Source organism: Piliocolobus tephrosceles, chromosome 1 (genome assembly GCF_002776525.5).
Source record: "Piliocolobus tephrosceles isolate RC106 chromosome 1, ASM277652v3, whole genome shotgun sequence".
NCBI classification, from domain to species: domain Eukaryota; kingdom Metazoa; phylum Chordata; class Mammalia; order Primates; family Cercopithecidae; genus Piliocolobus; species Piliocolobus tephrosceles.
The window spans coordinates 157,683,027-157,695,266 of NC_045434.1; the positions used below are offsets into that span (position 1 = coordinate 157,683,027).

Below are 12,240 nucleotides of genomic sequence, written 5' to 3' on the forward strand. Positions count from 1 at the left end.
TCAAAAAACGAGAGACTAAAACCAAAACATGAGTTCTAAATCTATCACTTACTACTGGTATGATCTCCAGAGAGCCACTTCCTCGCTGGGTCTTAGTTTCTGTAAAATGAACATTTGTAAAACAAGCGGGGCAGATTTGACTATCTCTCTGGTCCATCCCTGTTCTCATAGCAGCCAGTGATCTGTAGATCTGAGAGGTCAGGGAGAAATGGCAGGCCTGCTAAGCCTGGATTTGCACAACTCCACAGGAGGGACCACACTGGGCAGCCAGCCTGTCTTTGGACCAGAAGCAGGGAGTCCATCTTGCAGGATCAAACTAAACTTGGGGAGGCAGAACCCAGAAATGTAGCAGGCCTTGGCAACTGGTGACTGCTGAACAGTGTCTGAGTCTGAAGTCACTTTGGCTGAGTTTTCTAGGTTCTAAGCTTTCTCCAGATTTTTGTTTTTTCTCAGAGCACCTCACCTCCAAATACAAAGAACTTAGGCACAAGCAGCAGCTAGTTCCCAACATTGATAAGCTACTGCCAGCCATACTGAAATAGAGGGGAGAACCTATTTAAGAAGTAGGCATACAAAGAGAGAAAAACAGCGTACTGGCCACATGCTTTGAGCCCTAATCCAGTCCTGCCCAAAGATCTACCCCAGACACTTCAATTGCATAGGGCAGTAGCTTCCTTTCTTGCCAGTGTGAGTTGAGTGTTCTGCTGCCTGCCATGTAACAAGTCTTTACTGACATGAAGGATCCAAGAAATACCCCCCAGCTTGACCTCTGCCTATTTCTCCCACCTCTATTTATGCCCTTTCTTCCAACTAGTTCTCTAAACTCCAAAACCATAATGCCATCTTTCCACTCATCAAAGGTGCTACGCTTTTCCTCAAAAAGGTGCCTTTTGGGAAGTCCACTCTGACTAACCAACTCCTACTTCATTCCACTTTCTCAGGGAGGCCTGCCAGAATCCCTCTGTGCCCTTAAATAGGTTAACATCCCTGACATTTTCTCCAAGCATCCCGAAACTCCTCTCATAACATTCATTACATCAGAAATTAACTGATAGGTAGGTATCTCAAACCTAACATAGTGCCTGGCACCAAGTAAACCTTCATCTTGTTGAAGTCATTATGATGACAAGTTCATCTCTCAAAGCAATCCATTCTAGAACTCTTCTATCAGAAAGTTCTTCTTTGTATCACAAAGAAATTGGCCTCCCCATAACCAGCACACAAGCCCTGCGTTTTCTTTCTGGAATCCGCTGAATAATCCTAACCCAGACACTGCAAATTGGTAGCCTCTGGCCCTATCCAGCCTGCAGACATGTTTGGTTTGGCCCACATGGTGTGTGTGTGTTTTTGTTTGTTTGTTTGTTTTTGTTTTTTAAACTGAATTCGTTGCCAAAAATTTAAAGATATTTTATGGAAAAAACAGACACCCAGCTTCTCATAAAAAACAAAGTCATGTGACAACATTGGACCTACATGGCTACTGGGCAACAGAGTAGCTGGGTGCTCCTGCCCCCCTTCAGCCTTGGCACATGCCCTCCAGCTTGCAACATCCAACACCACTCCCTGCTTACCTACACCTGGTCCACTTCATTCATTTTGTCTAACTGACCTCTAGAAACACGAATTCGATACAGCAACCCTGGGTGTACTCAGGGTTCCCATATTTTAGCAGTTATTTCTATATTGTCTTGAGCCATCCAAGTTGGTTTAGCCTCTCTAGATGACAGAGCTCTGCGGTCTTAGGGCGAGGCCCTGGATGTCCTATTACTCTCAGCCTCTGTGTAATGAGGAACTCAGTGAATATTTGCTGACAGACTGATCAGAAGATACTATATATTAGTCCAGCTCTTCCTCTTCAATCTGCCTGTCTTCTCTCCCAGTTACAGCTATCTTGCTTGGTCCTTTTCTGACACTTGTGTCTTCTGGAAGAGGCAGAGAACAGGGACAAGCAGTAGATGTGGTTCATGTTGCAGCAGTCCAGTGTGTGTGCCTAGACTACATGCCAGCCTTTAAGAAAAACAAGGACCCTCCCAGTCTTGTGGGGAAATCCAGGCATGAAATCGAAGGCCAGACAGCACAATTAGGGATAGACCTAGAGGAGCTTCCCCAAAGAAGCTTGGCATTACATCGGGAAGGCTGGAGAATTTGCTGGGCAAAGGTATTAGCTAATTTGCAAAAATCTAGGAGACTCAGCAATAGTTTTATTCAGGCACATCATTGTTAAAAAGTGTAGCCTAAAAACAACCTCCAAAATATTTATATTTATTTGTCAATTGTAAATTTTATATACTAGTATACCAATATATTATATATATTATAAAACATTACAAATATAGAGATTAAATAAGGAGGATACAATAAAAATGTCATAGATGAAATTATGTGATATCCGGAATCTGCTTCAAAATAATCTGGGGGGAAGAGCAAGCGGAGGCAGAGGTAGAAATGAAACCAGCCTGACCATCAGTTAATAACTGTCTAAGCTGGGTGAGAGGTATGTGGATATTCATATGCTATTTTATTTACCTTTGTATGTTTTTAAATCTTTGTAGTTTAAAAGTAAAGAAATAAGTATGACTAGCCAGGTCTAGCATTTTCTTCAGAAAGTCCCAAGCATGGTTTTGCACCACATCCAAAGGTCTGTGAACCATATCTTAAAAACCTGGGGGCAGAGGATTGACCATATTGAAATCTGCAGGTCTACAAATTAGATTTCAGTTTCCTTCAAGCTCAGGAGCTACATGTTTACTACCTTCCAGGTTCTGTGCCCTGGCGCTAAATGAACTGCTCTCACATGTATATTTCTGTTTATTGACTGCTCCTACCTGAAGCCCTGAGCTAGACACTTGGTTATCCTTTAAAGTATATTTCCCGCCATCAGCTATATGAAATGCAAAGACATTGAAGTTCAGAGTGATGTAATTACATGCCAGAAGTTACACAGTTAATAACCAACTGGCTGAGTCAAAATTCTTGTCTCTGTTGTCCCTTCATATTTTGACTTTCAATAAATTCTTACTCCAAGGTCCAAGCATACCTAAAATAAATCCCACTCCATCTAATACCAAAATTCCAGAGTTCTGCAAGGTTCCTGCCTGCTAGTCCACTTAAGCTCAAGGAAGGAACTCCTCAAGCAGCAACCAGAAATAGCACCAACATGTTACAAAGTGTAAAACCATCTCCACTCCCTCCCCCAAGCCCTTCCAGACTCAAGTACTATTGGCAGGAAAAACATAATAAGCACAAGGAATAAGGCCAGCTAAGATAGGCATTAGTGAGAAGGAAGTCGAGGAAGTGCTAAGCACAACAAAGACAGTTTATCAGAAGTCATTCAACATGCTTTTTCTTGGGCTCATCCCTGACAAGTTCAACTCAGAGTCATCCGTCTGTCAATGGTCAGTTTTCTTCTATTCTAAATATCCATTTTCAAAAGAAAGCAACACAGCAGTTTTTCCACTAAGGCTTATATGGTACACAATCAAACTACATTATTTGCATATACAGGTGATTTTTCCTTCGAAAATGTTCTATATTGCATAATTTACACATTTAAATCATTCTAAACCAGCCCTGTCCTATTATGATGCATGTGATTTAGAGGAAATTACACATCTTACCAAACATGACTGCAAACCAGCTTGCAGTTACAATAGAGCCAGTAAAATATTTATGTCCAATAACCACAGAAGCTCTAGGATAATGGCCAAAGAAATGAAACATGGGAGCCATACAAAGGGGCACAGGAGTCAGAGTCCTGTTCAGGTGTTCAAGATACACCAGCTACCTTGTCCAGTGTCAACAAAGGAATCAGAAACATCTGACGAACTACTGATTTGGCTACCCTTCATGTGTGAAGCAGCAGCAGCAACAGCTGCTCCTGCTTTCAGGACTGGCCGGTGTATGTGGACATTTCACTGAAAAGGACAACGGAGAAGTAGCTAACTTCTTTGACTTCACCAAAGGGGCTTGGGCAAGGCTCCGCTATGCTCCCACAATATCCTGTTTCTCTCTCTACCACTGCACTAACCTACTGCAGTGTAACGCCTCTATGCCTCTTGCTAACCACCTGTATCATAATGCCTCTTTTTGTGTCTATTTCCATCATTAGTTGAGAGATTAAGTGCATGGGTCAGGCTTTAGTCACCTTTGACTGCCAGTTTAATCTAACCCAAGACCCTTCATAGAGCAGAAGTTCCCCAAAAGTTTGTTGGATATATGCGAAAATGAATAATGCAGCACAGACACAGTAGCTCACACCTGTAATTCCAGTACTTTGGGAAGCCAAGGTGGGAGGATCACTCGAGGCCAGCAGTTCAAGACTAGCCTGGCCAACACAGTGAAACTCCATACCTACAAAAAATAACAAAATTAGCAGGGTGTGGTGCTATGCGCGTGTAGTCTCAGCTACTCAGGAGGATTGCTTGAGCCCAGGAGTTTGAGGTTACAGTGAACTATGATCACGTCACTGCACTCTAGCCTGGGTAACAGAGCAGAGATCCTGTCTCTTAAAAAAAAAAAAAAAAAAATGGAATAATGAATTTAGTGCATTGCTGTTTTACTGCATACAAAGAAGGGTTGCTCTTTACTTCCAGCTGTAGTCACTATTTACAACATTGCTTTATATCTTTGACACTTCTGCCCTTCCTGAACACGCCTCTGTTCTAGCTGCTGCTTTTTCTTCAATTGGAGTTGAAGCTCCAGTTCTTGCTTCTGGTATTTCTTCTGCCCTGACTGGAAGAAACACTGCTCCTGCCTCCTTCCCAGGCCCTATCCAGCAGCTGTATGACCAACCTGCTGCTCTGTCTGCCAAGTTCATAGTAAGCGTGCCCAGCCCGGCAGAATTGGGCTAACTTTAAGGCAGGCGCACTGGCCATGTGCCAGGCCCTTGCTGTTAGGAAGCCTGTATTGTCCTATAATGTTAAATGGGCCTTGTAAGTGCCTGGCGAAATGTCTCCCAGAGCCAGATATGCCTTCTAACAAGCAGGCATTGTGATTTAGCTGGTTTACCTGTGCAATCTTATCTCCTCCTCCAGAATGTAAACTCCTTAAGGAGTTGTGCTGGAATATGTCCTTGTAAAACATCCCCTGAATACCCAGCATAGAGCTCCATGCTCAGTAAGCTTTCAATAATTATTTTTCCATTTGAGAACAACCACATCTATCAATATTTCTCAGTCCCAGTTTAATATTAACAGATGCCTTTACACGCACTATTTCCTTTAGGTCCACAGAGCAAATCTTGAGGAAGAATCACCGTCCTCAATTTTACAGATAAAAACCACCCAACTTGCAAATGGCAGAGCTGGAATCCAGGTCTCTACCTACCCAGTGTGGGACTCTTTCCACTCCACGATACTGCTTGATAAAAACTTGTTGCACGAATAAATAGGCAAAAACACGTCTCCCTGAACACAGCCACTTACTGCTCCCAGACCTCAACGCCATCATGGTTCCTCTGCACCAGACCAGTGAGGAGATGATGATTAGGTTTTTGACTTTTATTCATGATGTATGATGTCTGCTGCCAGGGGAACAGTATTCAGTGACAGCTTTCCCAGAGCACTGGCTAAACTGGTTGGCACAACTTATTTAAAGATTTTTAAAAAACAGTTTGTCCATTATTGAAAAGGAACAACAAAAATCATGAGTAGGCAGCCCCATTGGAGAATTTTCCAAGAAATCTTCAAGATAGATGCTTTTCAAACTGTCTTCTCTATCTATCAGCAAGTACAAAAACTACGTCATGGGAAACTATAGTGCTGAAAGAAGGCTAGGTTTCTGTTTTTGTAAAATTACCCCCTTGCAACTCCTTATAAGCAGTAAGTGCTGCCACTCGAAAACTGCAAAACAGGCCTGGTTTGAGGGCTACTTTGTAATTTCTCAAACTTCAAAATTGTCTTTCAAGAATTTCAGCAGCAAAAGCAATATAAAAGTCTGAACATTGACTTTTTACATATAAAGAGACCTATAGAACGTTTCTCATAAAGTGAGATGCTGTCCTGAAAGGCCTGTACTATGCTCAAAACACCAAGGTCAAATGAAAGGAGTCAATCCCTTAAGCAAGGGAAGACATTCTTTTCCAAAGAGACACAACTGTCCCCCTTCCCACCCACACCCTGATCATCTTCGTAGGAAGTCAGACCTTAAAGCCTATGTGAGGCTTACCTCTGAAAAACAGATTAGCTGCACATCTAGAAAATCCAACATGCTGCAGAGAGGGCTATATAATCTACACTTTAGGTAACTAAACCCACATAATTTCAGACCCACTGAACAAATCCCAAAGGTTTACAGATGAGAATGTGGGGCTCAAAATCTTTGTTCTAAGGTCAGAAATCTAACCTGCATTCGACTATTTTTTAACCAGTCTAACTAAATTAAAAAGAGACACTTTCTGCAATTTTCCCAGATAGAAGCAAGTGGCAGATCAATGTACAGCTCAAGAAGTAGAATTTAAATACAGTATGTGTGTCTGCTTTCAAAAAAGGAGAGAAGCCACTTCACATTTTGCCAGACAAAACCCTGTCCACAGGAGGTCTGTTTCCACAATGAGGTTGCAAAGGTGTTAGAAAGAGGCCAGTTGGGAGGAGATAAAGGGCCATTTGGGCACAAACCCCCCACCGATCAGAGCTTTTTTTCGAAGTGTCTCTTTTTCAACAGGGAAGCCTTTTAAAACTACATTTGCTTAGGATCCCTACCTGAATGACAATGTGTTGGGATCCAATTTCACCTTTTGTCAAGGACTGGGTGAGAAACAGTAAAACGGCTGTCAGCATCTTAGAAAAATCAAGTCCTTAGCTTACAAGGAAAAGGCATGGTGGGGGGGCGGGTAGGGGAGAATCCTAAGATTTCTTGTCCGGCCCTAGTGATGGAGAGAAGGCGGCAAATGCCTACAAATCCTACAAGCAGAGTCCACAACTCCAATATATTAAGTTTCCTTTATTAAAAGAGGTGCCTCAATGCAAAACTACAATTCTGTTTGTGCTCTGAATGGAAACATTCACCACTATTTTTTTTAATCCTAGCTTTCCAGCTTTTCTAAAAGTCACTTCACTCCTAAGAACTCAGCAATAATCAGAAATCAGAAAATGCATATGGACAAAATTGCAACTGAATCTGAACCTGAAAGATCGGCATAGTTGAATGATGCATCTTAAAAGCTTATCTATTATTACGCAAATCAAGAAAACCCAACTCCATTGCACTTCAGGGCTGGGTGTCTGCAAATAAATGCAAAATTACCTTTCAAAATCCATCCACTCTTCAGTCCTCAACGTCACCCTTAAAAATAACCCCAGTGATCTTTCCCTACAGTAGAAAAGGTCTGTGGAACTTGCCTCAGGAAAATTGTAACCTTGTGGGAGGAGACTGGTGTGGGGAAGTGGAAAGAAGGAGGAAGAAGGAAAAAGAAAAGAAGGAGGAGGAGAACAAGAAGGAGGAGAAGGAGGAAGTAGAAGGAAGAAAAAAGAGAAGAGGAGGATGAGGAAGAAGAAGAAAGAAGAAACCTAAATCCCAAAAGTGACTTAAACACCTCTCCTGGTGGGAGGTAGAAGGAGTGGTCACAGTAAGGTGGAAATCAGAAACCTATTCCAAGAACGCATTCTTGGAGACTTCGATCTTTCGAAGACCACATTCATCCCCATAAGAAAATGGTGTTAATTTATCTAAGAATGTTATAGCAAAGGTTTCAGGCTGGGAATGTCATCTCAACCTCTCTTAATCTAGTGGGCCTTTATGGCCAAGTGGATTAAAATAACAGCGGGGAAGAATCTCCAGGTGGTTGGTGTTCAGCAATTTTTACTACTGTTGGTCGTGAGTAACATCATCAGGATTCCTTACTAGCTGCGGGCAGTTTTTCTGTTACCCTCCTTTCCTCTCCCGAGGAGGACGGACGTGATAAACAATTTGGAGAAATGGGAACCTTATTCACTTTGCTCCCTTTCTCCTCGACCCAAAAAGACACACACGAAACAAAAATCATACAGCAGACAACACGCAAACCACAGCAGGATAAGCGGAAAGCAACAAAAAGAGTCCCCCAGCAGGATTAGAGTCGGGAGTCTACCGGGAATCTACCAGGCCAGCCCCTCCCCCCATGCTCCCGGGCGGGGAAAGGAGCGCGGAGCCCACTCGGAGGGCCGCTCTCCGCCGGGACCTAGGTGTCCCCGGGGCAGCTGCGTACGCTGCGGCGCCTTCCCTCCCAGCGCCCATCGGTGCGCCTCGGTCAGGGGGACGCGAGGACGCGGTCAAGGGGGTAGGGTGGGGAGTTCGGAAAATCGTCCGAGCCAGACGGGCTGGCTGCTCTGGGATGGGGACACAAAGAGGGAGGGGAGTTTGCAGGGGTGGCAGGGTGAAAACAAGCCTGCATGGGAAATGTGTGCAAATTAGAAAAGAGGTGCGAGGAAACTGAAGAATCCTTGACGAGATGAAGGAGCTGGTACTCAGAAGACGGGGGCTGTGCAGGGTCAAGTGGGTTCCGTGCAAAGGGCAGGGGATTCTGCAGAGAAGGGCAGGGGTAGACGAGTGCATGGAAGAAGAGTTGGTGTATTGTCAGGGGGTCTGCACAGAGGACAGAGGGGTCCGACGGGAAGCCGGGCTCTGTGCATGCAAGGAGCCGATGCACACAGTCCAGGGGACTTGTACCGGGGAGTGGGATGGGGCTTTGCGCAAAGGAGAAAGGCGGGATGTCTGGCCAGCTCGGGGGCCACTTACCTGCATGGTGACGACCCCCAGCTCCTCGACCGCCAGCCTGCGCATCTGGCTCGCTAGCACTTGCGCCTCGTCCAGGATGGAGAAATCGGCTTCGGCCCCGGCGCCCAGAAGCCAGCATGAGACCAGGCAGAGCAGCCAGAGGGGCGGCCGCAGCGCCGGGGCCCCGGCAGTCTCCTCTTCCTCCGGCTGGCGGGCCATGCTGCCTCCCCCAACTCCCCGCCGACGGGCTCCGGGCGCGGGGAAGCGGGCCGCGGGAGGTGCGCCCAGGGCCCGCTCGGCGCACCCTGCAAAACTTTCTTCCTCTGCTGCAGGCTTGGCTCCGCGTCGAGGTGGCGGCTGCTCCCAAACTTAGGAGGCGCCCGGCTACAGCGCCGGAGCGCGGGCGACCACCATCGCGGGGCTCCGCGGCGGTGGGTGGAGGAGGCGGCCGCCCGAGCTGTCCCCGGAGCCCGGCGCCCACACGGCCCCCGCGGCGCAGAGGGCGTCTCTGAGAGCCGGGGCGCCCGCAGGCCGGGGTGCGCGGGCCCCGGGGCTGACAGTCGGAATCGGAGTCGGAGTCGGAGTCGGAGCCCGAGCCGAGCCGCGGGGCTCTCGCTTCCTGCGAGTCCCGGCGCAGCTAGCAGGCAGCGGCGAGTGCGGGCGGCGGCCCCGGGGAGGAGGAGCTGCGGCCGAGCTGCGAGGCTGGGGCAGCCACCCGAGCGAGAAGGGAAAGGGGAGGCTTCACAAACCCACACAACTGAAAGAAAGCAAGCAAGCCGTGGGGAAAGGGAGGCGTCTGGTGCCACCACGCTGTGCTCCGGCTCTGTGCACTTCCCGGCTGGGCCGCCGCGGCGGCTGCGGTGATTTATGGAACTAGCGAGAGAGGCGGGGAAATTCCCCCGGTTGCCCCTCCCCTCTCTCCCTGGCTCCCGCCTCAGAACCTGCCCCCCGGGAAGCCGGGGGCCGGGGATCAGCCTCTCTCTCTGCTCTGGGACCGGCCCAGCCCGGGCAGGGGAGCCCACGGACCTTCCCGTGGCTGGAGAGGTAAACCCCCGCCAGCGTTCCCCGCCTCTGTCCGCGCCAGGGAGCCCACCCGGCCCAGGTTCCACCCATCGAAAAGTCCTTTAAGTTCTAGGACGCTGGCTGTCTGCCTGGCAGCGGTTGGGGAAGAAGGGGACTGCCATGTGTAGGTCCACTCCCTCTCCTCGATGTTATTCATCACAATGACTAGCTAGCGTTCCACCCACAGATTTCTGTTGGAACCAGCCACCGTATGCCCGGCACCGGGCTCGGGGGTGTGCACATTATCATTTAATCTCCGCGACATGCCATAGGAGATACGTATCTTTATCCCAATTTTTTAGGTAACAAAGACTGAGGCTTAGAGAGGTGGAATAAATTGCCAAAGGTCACTCAAGGGATAAGAAACAAATCCAGAGTTTAAGCACAAGTCTTACTTCAAGGCTCTTGCTCCTAAACACGACACAGTTCTCTCTGTGTCTCTTTGGAAATGAACCATCTGATCCCATCAAAAACAAGGAAAAAAAAAAAAAGAAGAAAAGAAAGAAAGAAAGAAAGAGAGAGAGAAAGAAAGAAAGAAAGAAAGAAAGAAAGAAAGAAAGAAAGGAAGGAAGAAAGAAAGAAAGAAAGAAAGAAAGAAAGAAAGAAAGAAAGAAAGAAAGAAAGAAAGAAAGAAAGAAAGAAAGAAAGAAAGAAAGAAAGGGAGAGAACGACTGAACCGGAGTCCACCGCGCACACACCTGTTCTGCCTAGCATGGAGAGGCAAGGTTAACCTTCCTGTTTGTCCCTGACTCCTGGCTCAGGCTCGCTGAGAAATCACCTGTTGGAAGCACCTGGAACAAGTCAACCGGGTGTGTGTGGAGAACAGCCACCCTCCCTTCCAAGCCCTGTGTGGTTGCTGCTTGCAAGTTCCTGGCGAACAGAGCCGACACTGGCAAGTTAAAGGACTAGTCCAGGGTTACCTAGCAGAGGTGGTAGCAGGATTAGAACCTGGATTTCGGGCTCTTTTCATTTTACAGCAAAACCTTCTGTTTTACATCTTTGACTATATTGTATTTAAAAACTCATCTTCTCTTGTAAGCTCTCCCTGGCCCATTTTTACCTCATTGTGTTCACTTCTCTATTCTCAACTCCCCTGCTAATTTTTGTATTTTTAGTAGAGAGAGGGTTTCACCATGTTGGCCAGGCTGGTTTCGAACTCATGACCTTAGGTGATCCACCTGCCTCAGCCTCCCAAACTGCTGGGATTACAGGTGTGAGCCACTGTGCCCGGCCTGTGATGTTTATTTTACATACTAAGGCAAGCATGTTGAGTGTGGGGACCAATCCTTTCACCTCCACATCATCCACACAAGCACATAGTAGTACTGGAAAATTTATTCTTGAGTTAATAATGGGATAAAAACCTGCCTGTGTGTCTTCTATTCCTGGAGTGGAGCTGACATTTGTTAGAAAGATGATCCTTTAACTTCTGTTTTTTTTTTTTTTTTTTTTGATTGTTGTACCTTTGACATGACACTCAGCAAGACAAAGCATATTAGTTCATGTGATTAGTTGAAGAGTAAAGAACAAAAGTAATAATGACAGCTAGCATTATTTTTTGTATTTGATTCTTTAAGTTTACCATTACCAAGGTGTCACACATCTCCAAACTCCTTCTGAAATGCCTTCACAATAGGCATTTATTGCCCATCTTTTATATGTTGGTATTTCTTGAGGTCCTATTTCTTGGGATTCTAATCCACTGTCACCTTTTTTTCACTCTAAGGTTCTTCTTTTTGAGAACTCTCAACCACACCTATGCCTTCAATTATCATTAAAACACTAGAGTTTGTCATACTTCTAAATAAAGCTCAACCTGGATCTCCATTTTTCTAGCAAGTTCCTGACTTCTCTACTAGATACACCTGAATGAAAACTCATTACTGCTTTCCCCCATGTTCCACCTAAATCCATGGTCTGGCTGCAAATCTAGGTGGATGTTATCCACTCTGCAAGCTAGGTACCCACTCTCTATCCACCCCAGCTCCCAACACATCTCCCGTGTCCATCCGCCACTCTCCATCTGCATCCCACGGCCTGACTTCAGTTCCTCATCGCAGCTCGCCTGTATTATGACCAGTCTCCTCATGGGTCTCCATGCAGTCTCTCTGTTCCCCCTCATTCTATTCTTCACACAGAAGTCAAAATCAACTTTCTAAAAGTCAAATCTCAACTTGTCATTCACTAATCTAAACATTTCTGATCACCATCACAGATAAGTAAACTTAACAAACAAAGCCCTTTGTGCTCTGGCCTGTTTGCTCTTCTGGCCTTATTGTAGCCACTGTGCCCCTCAGTTTCCTCACCACCCCTAGAAAACACCTTTCTGGCATCCTCAAAAGTCTTCCCCTTCTCTCTACTTGCTAGGTCCCCTATTCAGCTGAGGTGCCATGAGGTGTCATTTCTGTGACACCTACCCCCACAGAGTTTACGGCTCCTCCTTTGGTGCTCCAAAACTCTTGGTTCTTCTCTCAGCACTTAAATGTC

At 46.4% G+C, this 12,240-nt stretch overlaps 1 protein-coding gene across 1 annotated transcript in view; it reads right to left on the bottom strand.

Annotated features, from left to right (window-relative positions):
- Positions 1-9,531, bottom strand: part of CACHD1 (cache domain containing 1) — a 227,047-nt gene extending 217,516 nt beyond the window's left edge. Inside the window, exon 1 of the mRNA XM_023210311.2 lies at positions 8,713-9,531. Within this exon, the coding sequence (XP_023066079.1) occupies positions 8,713-8,910 (198 nt within the window). The 5' untranslated portion in view covers positions 8,911-9,531. The remainder of the gene's footprint in view (positions 1-8,712) is intronic.
- Positions 9,532-12,240: the final 2,709 nt, after the last annotated feature.